Raw genomic sequence first — 24,511 nt, 5'->3', positions numbered from 1 at the left:
GATCCCTTATTACAGAACTACACATAACTGAAATGAAATACACCATCTTTATTTGCTCTAACACTGAGAAAAGAAATACTCAGTATTTCCTGAATCCTTGCTTCTTCGAGTTGCTATAACCAAGGAACTTATTTTATTGCACTTAATTGAAAACTTTATTGAAAAGCCATCTGACTCCCAACACTAAGAGGGAATGAAAAGTGCTTTGTGTAAATGGTACTGCAATGCCATTATAACAAAACAGCTGCAAGACACAATTACTATATTGGGGAATGTTTTTCACATGTTGCAAAAAGGCCCAGTTGGGAAATGAATTAAAATTCTATTAAGTACAACAATGTCTTTTTTTCTGAAGGAATTATTTTTCTGAGGGGACTTGTCTAGTATGTCAAGTATTAATACTATTGACAGTGTTGCTGTCAAATATTATCAATAATTCTGGTAGCAAAATTATCTCCACTAAAAACAGCTTTTATATTCCAAAACACATAGACAATTATGAAACCTTACAAAAAAGAAACGCTTAGAGTGCTGCAATGGAAACAAGGACTGAACCAGACTAAGCATATTTGGGCCTACAGTGGGGTGACCAGAGCAGCAAAACATAATATTTCTTTCTCCTTATTACATCCACAGATGTCCAGCCAGTGTTCCTTCTGAAAGTGACCTCTACCCTATTGGGAAGAGATGTGCAAGAGGACCATCTAAGTGGGCAATGTAAGGAATTTTCAAGGCGTCTGGAGAACTAAGTCACTCAGATTCACTTGGAGCTTCATACTAGCTGGGCAGGTCCAGAGGAGAAGGCTGAGATTATCTGGGATGAGTTTCATCCTGTGAGTGCTGAGGAAGTAGATGGGATCCTCTGCAGCATCAGCTCAGGCACCTGTAGTCTCAACCCCTTCTCCTCATTGATGGAAGCCTCCAGGGAAAGGAATTGGAGCAGTGGTGAATAAGTCCTTCAGAGAGAGTTACCCCTTTCTTTGAAAGAGGCAATGGTGTGCCCCATCCTCAAGAAACCAATGCTCAACCCAGATATACTGATGACCCTTGGTCTGTCTCAAACCTCCCCTATGGTTGTGGAGACAGTGGTTGGGCTGCAGCTGCATAGGGCTTTGGAGGAAACGGATTATCTGGACCTGCTTCTATTAGGTTTTAATCCTGAATTTATCATGGAGATGACATTGATCATGATCGACTGAACAACAACAACTAGATGATCTCCTGCAGGACCAAGATGACCCTTCTGGTCATGTTTATTTCTTTTATATTTCAATACCGTCAATCACAACATCCTTCTGAACTATCTCTGAGGGACAGGAAGCGGGGGGTGGGGGCTAAGGACTGTATTGCATTGATTTTCATTGATGAAAACTTGATTGTTTCAGCAAACCAAGAGGGTTGAACTGTGGTGACTCCCCCCTTGGATCAATAGGATTTTTGTTGTTGTTGTTGTTTTTATTTTACTGTTAATGCTAATGTTAACAAAACAGCTGCAAGACACAATTACTATATTGGGGAATGTTTTTCACATGTTGCAAAAAGGCCCAGTTGGGAAATGAATTAAAATTCTATTAAGTACAACAATGTCTTTTTTTCTGAAGGAATTATTTTTCTGAGGGGACTTGTCTAGTATGTCAAGTATTAATACTATTGACAGTGTTGCTGTCAAATATTATCAATAATTCTGGTAGCAAAATTATCTCCACTAAAAACAGCTTTTAGATTCCAAAACACATAGACAATAGTTCTACAGAAATATTAAGTATATATTCTTTTAAAATGGGATTTATATGGTTTTGATCCCAATTATGTGTTGGGGAATTGTACACCACTGAAAGTCAGATCCCTGTAAAATAAGTCACTAAGTAAAAAAGTAGATAAGTAACTAATGCTGGATATCATCGTCTTTAAACAAAATCAAGGATTATAGGGCAGGGAAGGTTTTATCTGTTGTCGTGCCTTATTCACCTCTAGAACCTATCCCACAGATAACTTGCCTGAAATCTATATCAAGGTCTTTTTAGTCCCAAATGAGGATCTTTATTCTTTCTGGCCTTTTACCATGTGAAAATGTTTTCATTACAGATTTTCATTGCTGTGTTCATTCTACTTTTTGTAAGTGTTTTACTGGTTTTTTAAAATTATTATTATTAGAACTTTATAAATGACCCTGCTAATTGTATCTGGAATGGTGACTTCACAGTTTGTAATGAGCTGGTAGCTTATGTACTGTGCACATCTCTCCATTTCTTATTTGGGATCTTTCCCTTGAAAATACTACAGCTTCTTTCATCAATTCTCTCACAACTTATAGCAGTGACAGAAATGCACTTCTGTTCATAAGCTGTGAAAGGCGTATACAGTATTAAATGTAATGAGATCTACAACCCTGCATCTGTTTTTATTTTTTTCTGATTAGGAAAACCAATCATGAATTATGTGTTCACATTTGTTTTACCCAAATTGCACGTCCCTAATATTAACTAAGAAATCAAAGGTAACCTCAACATATAATTTTCTAACTTACCCGGTAAAAAAGAAAAATTGAGAGCATATAATCACTTTAATAAGCTTAGTTTAGAATGTAGGGAAATCACATCCAACAAGGATATAGTCTATTTAAAATGTACATATTTAAATAAAACAATTACTGCTGATGGGCAATGTTTGCAGATAGTTTTCATTTAACAAATTGCTTTACAAGCTGAACAAGCTCCTGTCAAGTTCACTGTGTTGCTCCCAATTAGCAGATGATTTAGTGACTGCAGGACAGGGTTGTCTGGATGTAAGTAGAGCAGATCTCTTGCTAAATTTATCAGGTAACTTTGCAATCTCATCTCTTTTCAAAGAGATAGTTTCTAAGCATAAATGTATTCATACATACATACATACATATGTGTGTGTGTGTGTGTGTGTGTATGTGTATAAAATCTTTAAAACTGGAAGCAATAAAGGTGAGAATTGAATGCCATGTTGTTCATTCACTGTAATCTTGCAAACTAATCAGAGTGCATTTTTTCAATGGAGAAAACAAGAGATAAACAATTATGTTATTGAGATGGAAGCAATAATAATGTGCATTTTCTGGTTTTTTACTATGGATAAAATACTGCGCACACAGGATCTTTGATTTCAACCTGTTCCAAGGCCATCTAATGTAGGAGGTAGGGAAATCAGGGTTTCTACTGTGAGATCTTTCTTCCGAAATTCCCTTCCCAACTGGGTACCTGCAAGATCAACACCTAAGCAGTTTGCAGGAAGTGATGCAGTATTTATTCAACCTGTGTTTGTGTGCATGGAAATCTATATAGTAGTTAGATTATTTGGTCACATAGCCCCAGGCTGTCTTCTGGCAATGGCTTTCTAAGGCATCAGAGGAAGAGGTCCTTCCCACTATCTGCTACCTAATCCTATTTTAATTGGAGATGTAGGTAGTTACCACTCAGCAATGGTGCTTTGCTTTGGTTGTAAGTTCCAAGAATTTCTACTTACAATGCTAATGATTTCAGCATAGATAATTTTAACTATTTCCTTCATGTGGAATACATGAGCTGGATGCCACATGATTCATGAGCTACAAGGCATATGAAATGATCTAAACTCAGTTTTATGGAAACAAATATGAAGGGGTTTTTGTTTTGCTTTGCTTTGCTTTTTGTGGCAACCACATGGAAGCATTTTGGCAGTGCCTTCTTTTGAATGTTTGAATGACATCTCAGTTTAGCCTATAGCTCCAGGATTTTCTGGTGGTCTCTCATCCTAGTCCTAATCAGATATGATCCTGGTTAACATTTTGAGATTGGCCACATTCTAATAAGTGCTGCCACTCAGCTGGCTAAATAATAAAGGTGCACAAGCAAAACCAGAGCCCTGATAGAATCGGATCCAGTCTTTGCAGACAGGCAACTTGCCCAGGCATTGTGAGAGAAAATGTGAATTTGGATTTGAACTTTAATTCTATAGAAAATGCTAGGACCTAAGTGACCAATGGAGAATTTAACTTCTGCTGAATGCTTTTTAATATGATTTGGTATGCTAATTGTGATTTATGGATAAAAATTTCCCCTTAATTTTTATAAGCACATTTGTCTTATAAATTTAGTTCAGTAGTGCTTTAGTGCAAACCTCTATTACATCAATCTAGTTCTATGCTGAACAATGGCCTGGGAGTTTGGGATGGCAGATGAAGCTTCTTAACTAATAAAATGTTTAATACTATTTACTTATGTAACTGTATACCATATCAACAACATTAAAAAGAGGAAAAAAAAAGTTAAATAGGGAAAAATACTCCCTATGCATTTATCAAACACTTTGTCTTTAAATCTCCCAAGACCATAGGAACAAATTCTTTTTCTTCACTGGTTGATTGACCAAAAGTATCTAAAAACAGGAGTTCCCTGGATAGGTAAAATCAGTTAATATAATAAAATAAAATATAAAAATATAAAACAATACAACTGGGGTGCGCCTTCTCTTTGTTTCCCTGTCTTTCCACTTCTGCTGAAGCCTTCAACCAGATCTATTTTGTAGCTTTCCGTTCTGTCAAATAAGTTATTAGATTGTACTTTTTTTACTTCTTTTATTAAGGTAATTCTGTCATGGATAATACTTGGCTCCTATATTAACAATTAAGTTTGACTGATTGAGTAATTCTCTTCCCAAGCTTTTGTTAATGCTTGAGGCTTTAGCCATTCTCAGTTTTAGCTGCCTCACTGTAGGTCCAACACTGTGACAGAATTTCATATGTATGAACTACAATGGCATTGCAGTTTATAAAATACTACACTTGAGAATAAGATTTTTTAATTAAAGTTTATTCGATTTTTTAAATTGAGAATTGCTATGATATGTAGTACTTAACTGGAAAACTTACCATTCCAGGTGATTTTCTACAAATGCTGACATGGGGCTGATCTGTACAGTGTAAGTATCATTGGCTGAATACTCAAACAGGCCATAGTAAGGATTGAAGAGCTCCTGAGAAAGAAGGAAGAAGAATTCCCGGGATGGGCCACTGTAATCCAAGCTGAAAAAAACCCACATGGAATGGACCCTTTTACTAATCATACATGTTTTATGACAAATAGCTGGTGCTGCCTCTTTATCAACCTTAAGCAAATAGGTATGTTTTGGATGTTTTGTGAATGGATTTTAAACTTTACTCAGAATTAATTCTCCAGATCAGTTTTGAAATCAAATGTAAACTTGGAATGTTAAAATGAAGTTGCATTTCATAGGCTCACATTTTCTAAATCACTATTTTGAACTTGTTATTTTTTATGCTGTGCTACTAGAAGGGGTGGAGGTCAGCAGAGAGATGCCTCTCTCCTCCAAAATCTGTTTCCTAATTGTAGTGCCATTAAGAAAAAATGCAGTGTATGTAGGAGCAGTAAAAGTAATGGACTGCAGCAGCAAAAAAATTGCATAATCAATAATGAATAATTATTATAAACATACAGAAAACAAATATCACTCAAAATTTGTTATGTTTATTTTGGAGACATTATTTTGAATTCTTCCATAATTTACTACTATGTGTCTCTACATAATTATTATTTATTCTTGATTATTTAACACCCTCATATTAAATGATATTTTCATCTGATCTAAAATAATGACAATAAAGTCACTTACAATACCATTGGATGGAACATTAATTTATGCTGTGTCTTTTAAACAAATGCCAAGAATGTGAGGTATTTCATGATTTGTGACTGTCTTCAAGGCCCTTCCCCGAGACAACTGGCAAACAAGTATTTCCTAGTATGATTTGCCCAGGCCTAATATATATTATAATTTTATACATACAGTATATATAATTATAATCAATTCCTACCAACTGTTGTCCTTCTTTCATTATTAACATGATTTTAGCCTGATTCCAATAATAAAGATACTTTATTCCATAATAAGTAAAAACATTTAAATATTAGAACAAATTCCTCAGCAAATATGTAAATTTCACCTCCTAAACCATTCAAGTTCAAGGTTGTTCATTCACTTATAAATCTTTGAATAAGTCTGAACAAGGAGTTGTTAATTCACTTGTAAGTTCTTATTGGCTATGCAATTACTGGCAGCTCCCGTAAAAATGCAAGACGCTATTTATATGGGCTAGCCAGTAATTGCTAGCCATGTTTTGCCATGTAATTGGAAAGGAAGGAAAAAAGAAAATAAGAATTGCCCTGAACATACCAATCCTTTATATACCTATATAATATCCTTCATTTGAAATAAACAAGGAAGATACTGCTATTGTAAGAGTGATATTTCTTCTGTGGTGCTGATTCCTACGTTGCTCTCTTGATTAGCCCATCATGACCTTTTCTACTACAATGCTATGGTATTATGATGCTGAAAACACAATATTTGGATTAAATTCCTTGTCAGTTATCTTGTATAACTTATTCCATCTGGAACTCAATCCATATAGGATTACGGAGAGACAAGCTTCTTGGCCAAATTTTGTGGCTACTTACCCTTCTTCTCCAACAAATGTGACATAGAGTTTATTTCTTTGGAGCTCCTTCCGTGAGTAAGCCATCACCTGATTAAAAGTGCCTTCCAGCAAGTGGTCACGCCTTATTATTAATCTGGAGTGGGATGAATGAGAAGTAATTATGTAAACTGGATTATCCAATTATTGTTATTGCAGTAATTAGTTAAGTATAAAGTTCTCATCTGCAATAAGCTGCTTCAATATTGCTTAAGCAGTTGTGGGACACAGTCTGACCCATTCGTTTCTTTGTAAATAAAACAAAGTTATAAAGTCTATCAGCAAAGGATTATAGTGGTAAAATCTTCCTTGTTAGAACTGTGCTGCTAAGTAAGCACAAAAGAGATTTCCAGCGATGATGCCTCAGCTTTGGAGCATTGTCTCTAAATTAATATGCTGAGGACTTATTTTACAATGTTTTCAGTGCCAGTAGTTTTTATTTACCCAAGTATTTTAATCTGTATAGTCCTTTAATGTACCTTCTAAAACTTTATTTCCTATGATTGCCTAACAATAAAGTTATAATGGATTCCAAATTGATCTGTTTGGGGAATTAGGAAGTCTACCAAGTTAAATGCAAAAGGACTGATCAACTTGTTCTTCAGCCTTGATTAACCAATGGCTATCTGATCTTTTATGGTTGGGTATTGGCTAAATTCAAAACAACTGACCATAATTCTCAACAAATCCTTAGCACTCCACAAAAATTACCAACAGAAGTTACAGGAAGAGCAGGAAATTTTATTCCTTTCCTATATAAAGGCTTCCAGTTAAGATGGCGGGGAGAATGACAGCTGCAGAGCCGCTGTCCTTTTAATGTTATGCTTTTTGTATGTGTCTGCTGTGTACATGTTTGTTGTGTGGAGGGATGCTCTGGACTGGCACTCACCCGTATAGAAGCTGGACTGCTCGGGTTTGTTTGGACTTCTTCGACTGGAGGAGTGTGAGCAACGGAAGCACTTATCGTTTTGCAGTGCTTGCCACACCTACTGCTCTGACTGCATTTGCTGCGTTTGTAAACTTGGTGGCTCCTTTGAATTCAGTGGTGGCATTTTTTGGGACTAGCTCAGCTGCTGCTGCCGTGGTTGCTGCTGGAGTTGCTATGTTTGCAGCGTTTGCGCATTTGTGACCTTGGCGGCTTTTTTGAATTTGGGGGCAGCGTTCTTGGACTGGCTTAGCTGGCTTGGCTGGAGGAGTCTGTTGCTGCTGGAGGGACTTCTTTGCACTGCTTTGGAGAACTGCCCAAGCTGTTTCTTTGGGGAGTGGACTGAGGAGCTGCTCCAACTGTGTCTTAGAGCTCTGGGGTGTTGTAGCCTTTTTCCATCTGGCTATCATTGGCTCGTCATCTGGATGCTGTGGCTCTGGAGGTGTGGGCGGGGGCTAGGCGGGGGGGTTGCAGTGGAGTGGCAGACAGCTGTAGATCCCCCTCCCCTGCTGAGGCCTTTCTCCTTCCCTCTGGTAACCTTGAGAAGAAGAAAACCCCACCACTCCCATTTAATGGTGAAGTGCCTGGGAGTTGGCTTCCCATTGGATATTGAATGTTATTTCCCCTCTTTGCCTTTCCCTGGGTGAGAGCCAGAGGTGGGCTTGGTGGGAGGGTGAATGGTTGGAGCCTCTGCCAGCTGGTGGGAGCAGCAGGGTAGGAGGTCCTGGATGCTGAGTAGGGTGTGTGTGAGTGTGAGTGGGTTTGAATGTGTTGATCCTCTCTGGGTGAGAGTCGGAGGAGGAAATTGATGAAGGGTGAATGGGTAGGGTGCCCACTGCCTGCTGGTGGGAGCAGCAAGGGAGGGATCCCTATGTATATTTGTGTGTGAGGCTGTGGGAATGGAGTGGGGGAGGTGGTTGCTGGGCTCTGAGAGCTCTGAGAGCTAGTAAGCTAAAGAGCCTCGGGGTCCCCAGTTCCCCTCCCAGGTATGGCTAGTAAGGACAGCAGATGCTCCCCAGTTTTGGGAATTGAGGGGCATCAATATAGGGATGGGGCTGCTGTTGGGGAGATGGGGGCGGGCCAAAATATTATGGTGGTGACAGGCATGGGGAGATATGGCGGGAGACGGGGAGCAGGCCATTCCTGGGGACCGCAGGACCATTGTTTGTTGCAGGTTTCGTGTTCCAGCTCCTCAGTCTCAGCCCCGGTACCCTGTCAGCAGACCTCCAGAGGCTCTGGTCTCCAGCTGCTGCTTCTAAATGCCAGGTCAGTCTGTAATAAGGCATCCCTTATCAGTGATTTACTCAGGGATGAGAAGGCTGACCTGGCATGCATCACTGAGAGCTGGCTGGATTTGGAGGGGGGGAGCCCTCGCAGAGTTATGCCCAGCTGGGTTTCGAATGTGGCATCAGCCGAGAGTCTGGGGCACCAGATGTGAGATCCTGTTCATCAAGTTGGGCTCTAGGGATCAGTTGGGATTGCTGCTGTTGTACCAGCCTCCCTGCTGCACAGCAACTTCCCTGCCTGAGCTCCTTGAAGCCATTTCTGGGTTGGCAGTGTAGTTCCCCAGGCTTATGGTCTTGGGGGACTTCAATTTGCCTTCTCTAGGGATGGGGTCAGAGGGGGCTCAGGAGTTCATGGCCACCATGATGGCCATGGGCTTATCCCAAATCATCCAGAGCCCAACACGGAACAGTGGTCATACACTGGATCTGGTGTTCCTGTTGGAGCAGTGGCTATGTGATCTGAAATTGGGGGAGCTTTTGGTGTCCCCCTTGTCATGGTCAGATCACACCTTGATTACAATGGGATTCCCTAGCACCACTATCTACTGCAGGGAGGTTGGACCTATTAGATCATCCACCCCCGGTGACTAATGGACCCGGATAGATTCCAGAGGGAGCTGGAGGTTGTTCCTGTTGGTCTGCTGTACAGTCCATCTGAAGCCTTGGTAGCCACTTGGAATAAAGGGGTGGCAGAGGCTTTGGATCGGATCATGCCCATGCAACCTCTCTCCTCTCGGAGATCCCGGCACTCTCCGTGGTTTACGGAAGAGCTAAGGGAGAGGAAGCGAGAAAAAGAGATGTCTAGAGCATCACTGGCGCTCGATGAGGGACAAACTCGACCGAACATGGGTTAGAGCTCCTATTCATGCCTACGTAGTGGCAATAAGGGCGGCGAAGTGTCATTACTACTCTGCTCTTATTGCATCTGCAGATAGCCGCCCTGCAGCCCTGTTTTGGGTGACACGAGCCCTCCTGGATAAGGATGGCTTGGAGAACCTTCTGCAGGGATGTGCAGAGGAATTTTCTCGGCATCTGTCGGATAAAATCACTCAGATTCATTCTCAGTTGGATGCTGGCTTTACTTCAGGTCCAGTGTCTTGCCCTGTTATCTGGGAATGGTTTGAACCTGTTGGACCTGAGGAAGTGGACAGAGTCCTTGGGGTCCATGCCCCTCCTGGCTTGTGAAAGCAGTCCAGGGGTGTCGTGCAAGTGGGTTCTAGCAATGGTTAATGCATCTTTGAGTGAGAGGGTTGTTCCCTCACCTCTCAAGGAAGCCTTGGTTTGGCCCCTCCTCAAGAGGCCATCACTAGACCCAACTATACTGGACAATTTCCGTCCAGTATCTAACCTCCCCTTTTTGGGGAAGGTGATTGAGAAGGTAGTTGCGCAACAGCTTCAGAGGACCTTGGATGAAGCAGATTATCTGGATCCTTTTCAGTTGGGATTCAGGCCTGTGTAAGGGACGGAAACAGCATTGGTTGCATTTTTGGATAATCTCTGGCAAGGGTGGGATGGGGGTTGTGCAGCCATCCTTGCCCTATTTGACCTCTCAGCAGCTTTCGATACCATCGGCCATGGTATCCTTTGGATCGGCTCAGAGGATTGGGGGTGGGCGGCACTGTGTTGTGCTGGTTCACCTCCTTCCTCCAGGGCTGATTCCAGTCTGTGGTGGTTGGGGAGGAGAGATATTGCCCTCGGCCCCTGTTATGTGGGGTGCTACAGGGTTCAGTGCTTTCCCCTTTCCTATTTAAAATCTACATGAGGCCACTGGGTGAGCTCATCTATCACCATGGGGTGAGGTATCATGCTGATGATACCCAATTATACATCTCTGCCCCTGGCAAATTAAGTGATGCTGTGAATGTCTTATCCCGGAGGCTGTGAGGGTCTGGATGGGGAACAACAGGCTTCAAGTGAACCCTGGCAAGACTGAATGGCTGTGGGTTCTGGGGCCTTCTGGTACTAGAGTTATGCCATCTTTGGTACTGAATGGGGTTGTGTTGCCCCAGACAGACCCTGTGCGCAATCTAGGGGTCCTCCTGGACTCACGACACCTAGCAGGTGGCAGCTGTAGCTAGGAGGGCCTTTGTACAGCTTTGTGTTGTGCGCCAGTTGCACCCATTCCTAGATCAGAGGGACCTAATCACTGTCACTCATGCCCTGGTCACATCCCATTTGGATTTCTGTAATGTGCTCTACATAGGGCTGCCCTTGAAAAGTACAGTGGTACTTCTACTTATGAACTTAATCCGTTCCGTGACTCTGATCGCAAGTCGAGTTGGTCGCAAGTCGAGGTAAATTTTCCCATAAGGTTCAATGTAATTACCGTTAATCCGTTCTGGCATCCGCGGACCACGCGTCAGGGGCGGAAAAGCACCCGTGCGCCACACGGCAGGGCGGCAAAACGCCTGCGCACCGCGCAGCAGGGCAGCAAAACACCCGCGCACCACGCGGCAGGGCAGCAAAACACCCGTGCGCCATGCGTCAGGGGCAGAAAAGCGCCCACACGCCACGCAGCGGGGCGGCAAAACACCCGCGTGCCACATGGCGGAGCAGAAAAATGCCCGCAGACCACATGTCAGGGGCGGAAAAATGGCCGCGGACCACGTGTCAGGGTGGAAAAATGGCCGTACCTCGAGGCAGAGTTCGCACATCGAGGTAAATTTTTGGGGCCGGAGCTGGTCGTATCTCGAAAAGTTCGTAAGTAGAGGTACCACTGTATCTGAAAGCTTCAACTGGTGCAGAATGCAGCGGCGTGGGCAGTTATATGTGCCCCTAGGGTGGTAGTGTTACACCTCTGCTTCGCAAACTGCACTGGTTACCAGTTTGCTTCCGGGTCCAATTCAAGGTGCTGGTTTTGACCTTTAAAGCCCTTCATGGCATGGGGCTGGGTTATCTGAGGGACCGCCTCTCCCTGATTACATCTGCCTGTCCCATCAGATCTGGCAGAAGCATGCTGCGGATCCTGTCCTGTCCTGTCCAGGAGTTGGGCCTTCTCTGCTGTGGCGCCCGCCTTGTGGAATCTTCTCCCCCCGAAAGTGAGATTAGCTCCATCCCTCTTAACATTCCATAAGTCCCTCAAGACTTGGTTATGTGATCAGGCCTGGGGATCCCAGGGGACCGTGGAGATTTTACAATGGCTCCTTTATTAATTCTATCCCCTCCTGTTTTGTGTGTTTTTACAGTTTTTTGTGTGTAATTGTTTTTATGTATTTATTTTTTAATTGTTGTATGCCGCCCAGAGTCACCTTGTGTGAGATGGGCGGCTATATAAATATGATAAATAAATTAAATAAATAAATAAATAAATAAATAAACTGGCTTCACAACACAATTATCACTATTTGTACTTAAACTGTATTTATATTTTGTTACCCCTCCTTTATTTCTTTCTGCCTTGCAGACTGAAATCTTCTCTAACCAGATTCCTTTTAAAAAATATTCATATTTGTAAGTTAATTAAGGCATAGTTAATAACAGATAGGAATCAATAACAAATACTCACTTAATTTTCCCTGGACCCTGGCCATATCCTTTGGCTTCTAGTTTTCGATAAAAGTTGCGAAGCTTGGCTTCAAAGTCCCTCCTGTAAGGAGAAGGTGCTCTTGCACTGGCCCGCTGCAGGCCTGATGAGTAAAACATAAGGGGGAATTTACAATATGCAGGCGCTGTTTTGAACTAATACTTGCTAATAATGGACCTGGTTCATTACGGATCTCCTAGAATAATCTTTATATTTAAAAGGCAAACCCCTTTATTTCCCACTTATAGTATATGGGTGTCGTTCAGCTGTTTAGAAGGTCTCCAGTAATCAACTGGGGTTGTAGATAAGAGTGTAGATGAGCTTTTGTGAAGAAGCCACCCATGTCAACCAGCACCCGTACTGCTGCAGCTCTAAAAATAAATATAAGTGATTTGCACTGGAGCAAATAGCAAGATACAAAGAATCAAACGTATCAGTGTCCTTCCATGCCAATTTTGTCCCTGTGTCCTTTTTTTCTTACTGTAATTCTGCTGTTTGCATAGGACATTCATCACTGGCCTTGAAATGGGACAAGGAATTGTATAATATAATGTCATCATGTCATAAATAATTAAGAATATAAGAAACCCCAGTTAGATTAGACCAAACACTTATCTAGCAGAATGTGCTATTTCCCTACTGGCTAACCAAATACCTCTGGAAAACCACAACATAAAAGCAATAACATTCTTTCTGATGACTATTCTTCTCAGGTATTCTACCTCTGATGCAAGAAACAAGACATTATGATTGGCAGCCATTCATGTGGACATTTTCCATTAATTCCATATCCACTCCCCCTTTACATCCATCTGAAGTACTGTCCATCTGAACAACTATCAGTACATATTACCAAATTCTCTAATGTGTGTGCTTAACAAAGAACTTAATTTCATCTGTCCTAAATCTCCCATCATTTGGCATCATTAAATGATCTCAGGTTCAAATACTATATTGATATACAATATTTGACATGGATCAAGGAAAGAAAACAATGCTGGGAGGCCATTTTCAGAGAGAGTACAACAGTGTGTGAAAGTCTTGTGTTTTCTAGAAAATATTTCTGTGTATCTAAGGAACAGTGACTTGATTGCATTTTTCTCATTCTAGATCTAAATTTTTTTTATCTAAAATTTTCAGCTACACTAACAAACATAAATACAACGCTATTGTATAATGATAGGATTTTGTTACACATGTTGTTGTAATGAAGACATGTTAGGACATTTCCGTAATATGCCCTAGCATGTCCTCCATTAAAAGGAAGCTTTTAGCTATTGGGACTCTAGCTAGAGCTACAGTATTCATTTGCTAGGAAGCTAACACCAGGAAAGGAGCTGACTCATTCTTTCTTGCAAATTAACACTGATTAAAGTAGGGGAAGAGAGTGGGAGCTGTCAGCCACGTTTCTTCTTTGGCAGAGCATTCCCCAGAGGAGGTATAATGTAAAGTATGCCTTTATAATGGGTGGAAAAAAATTATTAGGGAAGGTTTGTTTTTAGACAGAGACTTGTAGGCTGCTAGCAATCTGCTTTGAAGAACAGAGATAGACTGTTCAGCCCTATGCAAAGAGAATACCTGCAGAAGTATCTTTTGTCATATTTTCCTATGTCTCAAAAAGAACTAATACAAAATGTATATACATGCACACACAAACTCTTTAGAAAAAGGAAGATGGAAATAAAAAAATAGTGCCTTCAACACTATTTCCAGATTTAAATGTGAAAGTAGACAAGAATTCTGAATATCATGCTACATGGCCTTCACTGGCAAATTTCACTCATTATTGGAAGGTATCTTAGTATCCTGAGAAATTCTATTCCCAAGAAAAGTCATTATGCTACTTCTTTCCATATATTTAGGATCAAGTGATCCAAGTTACTTTTATATATCTATCTTGCTGATATACAAATCTAGGTTTGAAACCTGATTTATCTGTATCCCAAGGGGCATGAAGGTGAAATGCACAGAGCCATCCAGTAACACAGCTTTTCCCATCCAGTGCAACATCTCCCCAGACTCAGGGGATGACATCCCAAATGGAAAAATTGTAGAGAGTTTGGCTTCCTTTATGTTCCATTCCAGAACATTGTCAGGGGAAAAACCCCATCAAACCCGAGAGACAGACACACTTCAAAGCTCTAAAGTATTTATTAAATGTTAGTTCAATAAGCAAGTATAGTTCAATAAACAGACCTTAGTTCAAGAAGCAAAACATAACATACTTACTTAAGATCCCATTGCAATGAGGTCCAGCACGGGCAAGCGGTCAGGTACGACAGCTTAGCCGTGTGGCCCTGAACCCTTGTCAGCAATCCCTTTTTATTCCTTAAAACCACAAACCACAATCATGACGCCCAGGTCATGCTACCGTCCTTTGGTGCTAATTTTAACACACTTCCCTCTTCCATTTCTCCTGTCACACTCCTTCTATCAGCACTTTACTTTCTCCATCTATTTTCCGGCTTCCTGTCCATGACTGAAAACTTTAGTCCACATAGCAATTTTATTTATTGCTCTGTAATTTTATTTATTTATTTTATTTATTGCTCTTTTTCCCCTCACAACATTCCATTGTCTGAGTAATCAAAAAATTTCATTCTTGTCTTCCCTACATTTCCTTACAGTTAGAAAATTAATATATAAATGTCTGGTTATATATAACCCTGAATGGTTATCAGTTCACACTTTTTTCTCACTGCATAATTCATATATATTTGTGGGGGGGGAGGGAGGGAGGGGGAGGAAGAGAGAGAGAGAGAGGGGGAGAGAGAGAGAGAGATCTAAAAAAAAAAAGACAGGATAGTTGTGTGTTCTTTTGCTGTTGTATTTTTTTGGGGGGGGGGTAATAGAAAATAAATCTAGCCACAGATGCTACCCTTGAGTACTTTACCTGGAGAATTCTGAGGTGATGAGCAAGGTGAACAGCGAGGGGAAAAGCTGTAGCCAGGATGGAAGGCTGCTTGAAGAGGAATGTAGGACATAATGTCTTCTTCAAAAAGACTAAAACAGAGAGAAGTGGGAGAAGTTTGGTTTGTTTATGTGCAAGAATGCCCAGAAATGTGATGTTCAGGGAAAATTTCACCCACTGGTTTATTACGTGTGTTACAGAGTGTCTGCCTTAGATGGCAATCTTTTAAGAGGGCTTAAAGTTTCTCCAGCCAAAGCAAGCAGAGAAAATTATTTACTGTAAATGGGAGAGAGCAAACTTATTTGACATCCTCAACCAGCTCTGCAGTTAGTGTTCATATGCAATATAACAGGATCTTGGTTTCACTGTTTTCTGTTGCTTCTTACAGATTCCAAACCCAAGAATAAAAATTGAACAAAAGGAGCCTTTTTAAGTTAGGAAAACATCCTCTATAGAAAGCCAATATGAGTTTCACTGCCCACGTAATGCAAACATATTTTCACTACATGTTTTCATTTAATTTCCTTTTTAAAAAACCATTAATACTTAGTTCTAATTCTAGGATTGCTCATATCTTTGTAATAAAATACTCATCCTTGATAACCAAAAATATGTAAAATTTTCTTTTTGACTATGAGTTTTGTTGGATAATATGAAGTAACTACTTTTGGAAGGAAGGATTTAGATATTAAAAGAAACCATCTAATTATCAAGTATATTACCTCAGTAGTATTACTAAATCTGCATCACAAGACAACTTTTCAAGTCCATGTGTACCCTCTGTCCGAATATAGTGGATCTTCTCCCTAGAGAATTAACACATATATAAACTAAAATACTATAAAAGAAAAGAAACATGCATTTCTTTTCTCCTACACTGATCCCATTTCTCTTCAAAAAACCAATATAAAACAGTGCACAAATTTAACTTGGTTTCTCTGATAAAGCTTGTTAATGTTTGTGTCCACATTAATTTATAACACATTTAACTTCTGGTGAAAAATCCTTTGACATTACAAAATACAGTGCAGTCCACAGTGAGAAAAGGGAAAGTTGTAAAGGAAGCACAGTGAGCAGTGGGCTGAGAATCAAAAATGTGAGGGAAGAATTGATTAAAGAAGGATGAGGCTTGAAACATAAGGCGGAAAGAGGCAAAGAACTGAGACAAAATAGTAGACAACCTGGTACCTCCAGACTATAATTCTCACAAAATCTTGCTATTAGTCATAATGTCTGGGGCTGATGGGAACATAGGTCTGAAGGACTTAGGTTTGGGTTATTCCTGGGTTATGAGGTAGCAGGCTGTGAAAATTCTGCCACAAATTAAAGTCAGGAAATACTCTATTTTGGAGAAAGAGGTAGAAACAGAATAGTTTAAGAAAGTGAAACAAATAGGCAAATTTCTCTATATTGTAACTTTTGTTTAGCTTTGTACCATTGTACAACCCAAAGAATGTAAGAAGGGTGACTTTTTTCCTTCTTTCTGAAAGAATAACTGTGTATCTAATTATTTACATATAAAATTTCCTAAACTGTTAGCTTAACAACCAGTTTTCCATACTAGAACTTGGAATAGGTGATTTTGAGGGGGAAAGAAAAGACCGGACATGCATTTGGATGAGGGCACAAGATGCTTAATTCTTCTGGAATTTCCTCTCAAGCGTCTAACTGTAGCTCTGGAACACAGTCCAAAGTCCAAGTGTGGTTCTTGGCCCAAAAAAGGTTGTACTTTCCTGACTTAAAGCAGGACAAATATTCCATTGGACAATGTCAGTTGAACAAGTAAGAATATTTTAGGTGTTACTACAGGATAAATATAGAGAGAGAGCCAGAAGGAATTTTGATTAAAAACTAAGGTAAACAGTCAGACTAGGCAGCTGTCTTGGGATACTTAGTAATCTTGTGAGTTGAAGAAAATGATCCACAGATAAATGGATCAGGCTACAAATGCATTACACACATAAAAATATGACTTTCAGGTATTATTACTGAAATTAATTTAAAACAAAAACAAAACAAATAATTTGATGATGGTGATCAGAATGATCACCTAATGGGAAAGTGCATTTTAAAAACAATTAACTTATTAACTTATTCTGACTCATCTAAATCTTTATTAATGTTTATGTCTTCTGGAGCCAAGGTGAACTCTTTGTAAGTAAATATCTTTTTGTCTAGACCTATAAACTAAATCAGACTAGTCAGCAATTCCAGCAAAAAAAAAAAAAAAAAAGCAAGGGGGGGATATAAGGTAAGGGCAAGAAGGAACAGTGTTAATAGTCTTAATGATATTATAGCCTGTTTCATCATTCAGCAGACACTTGTTCAGCAACCATTCAAAGTTACAACGGTGCTGAACAAGGAGACATATGACCAGTTCTCATAGTTGCGGCCGTTGCAGCATCCCTGCAGTCACATGATTGCAATTTGGGCACTTGGTAACCAGCTTGCAATTATGACATCGCAGCATCCCACGGTTGCGTGGTCACCATCTGTGACCTTCACTGTTGGCTTCGAACAAGCAGTCAGTGGGGAAGCCAGCAGGAGATCACAAATGGTGATCACATGACATTGCGCCTAACAACCATGCAGGATTTGCCTAATGTTAGCAACTGGAACTGCTAGAACTGCCCACGTAAGTTGGCGCGGTCGTGTGACATCATGCTTTATGACTGCATCGCTTAGCATCATTAATTGAACACGACCTGTATATTAATCGCTAACGTGCAATGGAACTAATACAAAGGACATAATAATGTGAGTGAGCTCTACTTGTCAAGCCTAACTATGAGACAAACCAGCCTCTTGATCTTGCTACCTTTTCTGGATTGTAACAGTGGGGTTATGGTGGGTGCACACATATGGGCATTTATCAAGCATCAAGTATTGCCAAAACATGTGCTTGCTGGATGGCATTTTAGCTTGGTGTTTTACAAATTACCACTGTGATCCAAACATCACTCAATAATTGACAAGTCATATTTAGGGATGTAGAATGTTTCAATTCCAAAGCTGAAAATGTACTTCAGAGAGAGCATGGGTCTGCATGCCACACTATTGGTGCCTCCTTGAAGAAGCTGCATCTTTTCCTGAGTTCTCCCAATAGCCGCTCAATGCCAGGAAAATACATTTTTGAATTAAGGAGGAACTGCCAGGGTGCAACAAGGCATTTCAGAGTGGGCGTGGGCATGCTTTCAGCACCTTTTAAACTCAAATATGTTATTTACCTGGGATACTACCAGGCAGCTACCATGTGAGTCCACAAAAAGACAGAGTTCTTCAAGGAGGTGCCAGAAGTAAGTTGATGAAGATTCTCAGTCATCCAGCTGGAATTGTCTGGAGGTTGAGTCATGGCAACTGGACTTTTCTTTTGGTTTGATATGCTTCCCTGCTTGCCCAAGCAGCTTCTTCAGTCTATGACTTCTACAGCAAAACAGCGAAATGTATCAAACCAAAAGAAAAGTCCAGTTGCCATGACTCAACCTCCAGAGGTGCCAGCAGGTGTGGCAAGCACACCCATGCCTGCTCTGAAGTATCTTTTCAGCTTCCGATTCAAAGCATTGCACATTTGAAGTCATATTTCTGCATCATGGTCAAGAAATTCCTTAATCTAGTTATAACTGGCATTTATACTGCTGATACAAGCTCTATCAGATTATACTTTTCAGCCTCTAATATTCTACTATTATTTTAAAGGATTATTATTAATCCTTTAAAATAATTAAATAATTTAATATTATTAATTATTAATTAATTATTATTATTATTAAAGGATTATTAATAAATAGGATTAATTTTTGTGTTTTGTAATGTCAAAGGATTTTTCACCAGAAGTTAAATGTGTTATAAATTAATTAATAATTAATTAATTAAAGGATTATTAATAAATAAAATAATTATTAAAGGATTAGCATTATTAATCAACAGGGTTCTTAGTATAGATGCTTTATATTAGGCAGAGAATGGCTTCCATCTTCTAACTGGAAATGCAAGCCAATTAGTCTGTGATCTTACGAGTGCAAAGCCCATGTTACCTATTTGCCTAGCTTATTACAGTACTGTCTATAGTAACCAGCAAACCCCATGTTACTCACCCAGGATCTTTCCTATCTTACCTGCATCAGAATATTCAGTAATTAAGCTATAGGCTGTTGTACCTGAGTGCATGGTTCCTTGCCAAACTTGGCTGACGCTCCTGTAGCATTTCAAAAATATTAGGCTGGCGTAGAAATGCGACTATTTTGTCATTGTATGCTGGAAAAGCACAAAAATATCTCAGTTTGAAATAATTCGGTTTTATTGTTTCTGCCTTAAACTTTGTTTTAGAGACCCTGAGTGTTCTGATGGAAAAGTGGCATACTGGGTAAGTAAACAAGCAAGAAGCAAATAAATCTAACAAGTAAAGAAACTCAGAAGATTAGGGCTGTGTAAAGCATTTGGCAGAAATGTCCTGAAATGTTTGGGAGTATCCCAAAGGTTTCCATCTTTGAATCTTTAAAAGTGTCTGCATCTTTTCCAAGGCTCACATGGCTGCTCCAAAAGCTGCTTCAGGTTCTTTCCATATACAAATGCTTTAGTCATTTGGGCGGGGGAGCACTGTGTTTATGCTGTCATGAACTGCACAGCATCTCTTTGAAATACTTTGCACAGCCATGTAACAGATACGCTGCTGACCAGAATTCATAGCATGATGATAGGAAATATATTGTCACAGCATAGTCACTCATGGTAAACCAGGATAGTTCATGCTACTCATTTCATCCTGCTTGCCTTCTTGTACTAGTTGAACAGCAGGACATAGAACCTCTGACGTTCATCCAGCCTATGGATATTCCATCAAGGTCCCTCCCTCCTACAACATCCTTTCTTTCCCCTGTCCCTGGAGATGTAATAGACTTCTCAGAGTCAGAGAAAGAGAACTGTGGTTTGTAAAATATTACAGGGCCAGAATTTCTGCACATTCCTCCACTATAAGAGATGTGAACAGCAACATCCCCACTGCTTCCAGACAGCCCCTCCCCACAACTGTTTCAAATAGCAAATTCCCCCCTGCTTCACTGGGATCAGCAAAAGGATCAAAGAATCTCTGCCTGAACAAGTTTTCTGATTAATGGGGTGCTGAAGTGCACACATCCAATTTCTAAGATTTTGAAACCTAACCCCTTTTTTTCCTTTCAATAAATCTGGTTAATAAGACCCTGTAAGGATCCAGACTCTAGGGTCTGCGAGGGAAACTGGATGCAGTAAGTTTCTTCAGGCAGGGATTCTTTGATCCCCTTGCCAAAGGGGGGAGGCTGCTACTTGTTTCTCTAATACAGGAGGAATATGCTGATGTTCCAGGCCTATAGTATTTTGCATCATTCTGTTTTCCAGGTTTTGAGAAGTCAATTACAAGTGGTAAGAGCCACATTTGGAAGTGTTCTAGTTTCTTCAGCTGTCCCACACCTTTCCTGAAGTATCTTGGCTCATATTATGCAAAGGTAGCCATTGCCTAATTCATTCTAGGGATGTTACATGTAGAATATCCCCAAATGCTGCCTTTTGGTATGGCTGCAAATGATGCAGCATACCTTATTTTCTCACAAAATATCTGGCGATCTCTAGCTCCATTTATGTCTGCTGTGACAAAAATATAGTCTTAGTCCACTTTTGTACAATTAACCCAGTTTGCAACAGCAGACAAACAGTGAATGGAAAGCTTCCCTTGTTAACGATGGGAGCAACCATCTTTGCTGCTGTCCAAGCCTCCTTTACAGTGGCAAGCTGACTGCCCATTTAAAAAAACTGAGAAAAAATAAAAATCTGTTATGATCTGATCAGGATCAGAGCCAACACGTAGTAGGAAGGAACATCCTCTTCTGCCACCTTTCTGTCTGTCTCCCCACCCCCATATACTTGTGGTGGTGGAGTTACCTAAGCTATCTAGAGAAGCCCCCTTTTTACAATGCTACTGTAGGCTCTCATCTCTGTGTCCAGCAGCCATATAGATCAAAAGGAGGTTGATCCAAAAAACAATCAAAAAACACCGAGGCTGCCTCTGTCCTGTCCCTCTCCTCTTTTAGTGATTGTGATCTAGTGAACTGTGTTGTGGGAACCCAGCCTTAAGGTTATTAGAATCCTGCTCTGCAGCAAATGCCACCTTCAGGCAAGCCCTCTCTGCCTGCTAAGGTAAACTTTTATCATAACTAGAGAAAAGAGACGGTAGAAGAAAAGAAGTAGAAATATGTGAGTTCAACTAAGAAAGACGTATTCAGGGCCCAGAGAAGAACTGGACTTGCTTATTGGCCTTATTCTTTAGCACTTTAGCATCCCTGATTTGCTGTTTGGAAACAACAACAACAATCAACCCTTTAAATTCAGGGGAATTTACAGGGGAAGCCCAGCCCAACCCACCTGAAGTAGCAATTTATTTAACATTTTTTTTCTTGTCTTGTCATATGCTGTTTTATATACGCTATATTTGTAGATGTGCTGGATTTGTTTTTATGGATTTAATAGTCTTTTGTTTTCATATGTTATGAGCTACGTTGTAAAGTATGAACCAGAAAGGCTGCTTATAAATAATGGCATTAATACATGAACGCAATATATTTAGAGTGATTTACCAATAGCTGAATTAGATATTCAGCAGCACTTCTAAACCTGGGTAATTATGTTATTTCTAAAGAGTTGCAGCCAAAAGGAAGGGAAGATATAATTTCCAGTGAAGCAGCAGTTTTATTGCTTACTAATGAACTCTCTCTTCACTGTGGCTCTGTTCCTAGATGGGACTGATAAACTTCTTGCAGCCGCTCATTCTTTCATTAAATGAAGCCACATTTCTTAAATTAAAAAATAACACTGGACATTACAGTGAGCTTTTTATTTTGTGCTTAGAAAATTTAGTAAATTTTATCCAAACTCCCTTGAAAAACAGTGATACATACCAAGAGGCAATGACTCATGATGGTGCTGATTTCGAATTGCTGCTACTAGGCTGTTGGCTGGTCTGGTCAACAAAGAAACCCCTCTGTTTCGAGAGACTTCTGATGCCTAAAATAAAGAAGACCTATAACTATATTGTGAGTATTGAAAAAAAAAGTTGAATTTTTTTTTTAAATGTGTTTTTATGAAAAGCCATAGCTACTTGCCAAGACAGAATATGTAAATTAGAAAAGTGTTGAAAAACCTAACTAGTACTGCATGAGAATATTAAAAATCATTATCCCACTTTAGGCTATGATCCTATTATTTTTCCTGTTTTTACTGATTGAGGAAATGTGAAGAAAAGCGTGTTTCTAGTTGGATTAAGCGGTAGGCATGAAACTTACCATTTCTCTTCTCTGTCCAGTGGGCACAACTGCATACACAGAAGTCTTCTTAAAAAGCAATAATCTTAATTATGGTCTGTTTGGAAAGGAATGACTGGGTTGGGGGTGGTAGGGTGGAAAGTGGCTTGAATGTTCTACAATCTTTAACATATAATTAGATTCACTACCCTGTACAATAAGCTGATCACTTATTTACTTATTTATTATCCACCACATTGGACTATTATTGGAAAAAAAGGCCTATTTAAAAATCAGTAAATCCATGATTACTGAAGTGCCAATGCCATTTAAATATCACAGCCAAGTTCCAACTATTTTAATTGGCTTTATTTTTAAAAAGAAATGCAGAAACAGTTAAATCTGACCTATAAGTCACCTCTGAAAAGAAAAACCCAGAAGTGACACACAGGTAATGAGCAATCAGCCAATGTACCAATACATGTGTTAAACAAGAATTGGCTTAACACTAATGAAAGGCATTAATTAAATATTGCCTAGTAATTGAAACATAAACCTGATGTGAACATTATACTAACAAAATGAAATAGCCTGCTTTTCATTTCCTCTTCATTATGTTACAATTGCAATTATATGGATCTCAAAGGAGGTATTCCTGCTGTGTTTGGCTAGAGTTCTAAAAAGGATCACAACAAAGCAACTGTGAAAACTTTGCAGTCAGATTTCTCAGTAACGTTCATTCTGAACAACAAAACCTATTGAAGGTAAAGCCCTAGCCACCTTTTTTTTCTTTTTCCAAATTCAATAGAAAGCATTAGAATCAGTGAATTTGAAAAAGAAAAAAAAAAAGCAGTTCTGGAGAGGTCACCTTTTATCGGGGGGGGAGGGGGGATTGTTGAAAAATGCATCAGAGATGAATTATGCAAAAATTTACTTCAAAAGATCAGACTTCATATCAGACTTATCCTGCCATGAGTAAATTGGGGAAGAAGCTTAAAGGCTAAGCATAGGGTTTACATGCAAGAGAGCCCAGGTTTAATCCCTGATGTATCCAGCTATGATTGGAAAGCTTCTTAAACCCCAGAGAGAAACTGCTGGTTACTACAGACAGTAATAAGCTAGGCAAATGTATGGTCTAACTCACTTTAAGATAGTTTCCTACTTTTCTCTGCTCCTACTCCTACTGGCTGTGTTATCCAAAAACTTTGTCTGCCATGCTCAGCAGCTTAGAGGAGGAAGAGAATATTATTATCATGCCTTTTTTTGCCATATTCTTTAGGCTGGAAATTTTAGTTTCACCACACAATGTTTTTCTGGTTCCCTTCCAGTCAAAGTTCAGGCCTGGCCATAGAATGGAAATAGCATTGGTCACTTTGATTGAGGACCACTGTTGATTCTTCTAGATCAATTGTGAAGGGTACTATGCTTCAGTAGTTTCACTAGTAGTGGGCACTTTCAATAGGGGTCAGAAATGTCATTCCAGCTGTTACTCCCTTGTGGAATTGTAGTAGGGGAGCAGCTGGACCTTTAAATCACAGCCAGCCTTATGTACCCAGTGGTAGTCACCTTTCTCCTAAAAGCCAATAAAGGAAAGCGGGGGGGGGGTTCTGTCAGGTTTGAGGTCTTTTGAGAGCATTGGCTGGAGTCCTGGATGAGGGGGTTACCTCAGGCAAGGTTGAAAACTGAGTTATTTAGCTATAGTTAGAACTGCATTATGTTTTTTTGTATTTTATCTTTTTAAACTGTGTGTCATGTGTGGAACTTTATATTCTTCTGGCACCTTTAATAGAGTTAATTTTTTTTGCTTAAAAAAGTTGACTGGAGTTGACTGGTTGCCTTCTAGCACCCACCTCAGCTTGGCTGAGCTCCTGACTCCAAAAATTTTTGTTGGTGTCTCTTGCTGTATTTAGCCAGACCCAGGGTGGGGCAAGGATTTTCCCTTCAACCCTTTCCTGGTTCCCCAAAGGGGTTGTGTGGGAGGGAGAAACTGATTTATAGCTCTATATGAGTTTGCTTTTGGAAACTCTTTGAAGGCTGCAGTTGGGTACAGGATTGCAGCAGTCTGTCTTCTACTGGATGAGACCCACTGGATTCATATA

The 24,511-nt window shown here is 40.0% G+C and overlaps 1 protein-coding gene across 2 annotated transcripts in view; it reads right to left on the bottom strand.

Annotated features, from left to right (window-relative positions):
- HECW1 (HECT, C2 and WW domain containing E3 ubiquitin protein ligase 1) overlaps positions 1 to 24,511 on the bottom strand; it is a 153,061-nt gene that overhangs the window by 17,462 nt on the left and 111,088 nt on the right. For both annotated transcript variants that reach the window (XM_088150014.1, XM_088150015.1), the window contains 7 exons: positions 22,071 to 22,176; positions 19,302 to 19,398; positions 15,867 to 15,950; positions 15,127 to 15,236; positions 12,216 to 12,336; positions 6,483 to 6,596; positions 4,877 to 5,029 (listed from right to left, as the gene is read on the bottom strand). In XM_088150014.1, coding sequence (XP_088006140.1) covers positions 4,877 to 5,029; positions 6,483 to 6,596; positions 12,216 to 12,336; positions 15,127 to 15,236; positions 15,867 to 15,950; positions 19,302 to 19,398; positions 22,071 to 22,176 — 785 coding nt within the window. The remainder of the gene's footprint in view (positions 1 to 4,876; positions 5,030 to 6,482; positions 6,597 to 12,215; positions 12,337 to 15,126; positions 15,237 to 15,866; positions 15,951 to 19,301; positions 19,399 to 22,070; positions 22,177 to 24,511) is intronic.

Source organism: Python bivittatus, unplaced genomic scaffold (assembly GCF_059951505.1).
Source record: "Python bivittatus isolate LINGU-HERP-01145 unplaced genomic scaffold, Pbiv_v1 ctg000610_np1212, whole genome shotgun sequence".
Taxonomy (NCBI): Eukaryota; Metazoa; Chordata; class Lepidosauria; order Squamata; family Pythonidae; genus Python; species Python bivittatus.
The sequence above is the reverse complement of the archived record's forward strand: the minus strand, read 5'-3'. Positions and strand labels throughout refer to the sequence as shown.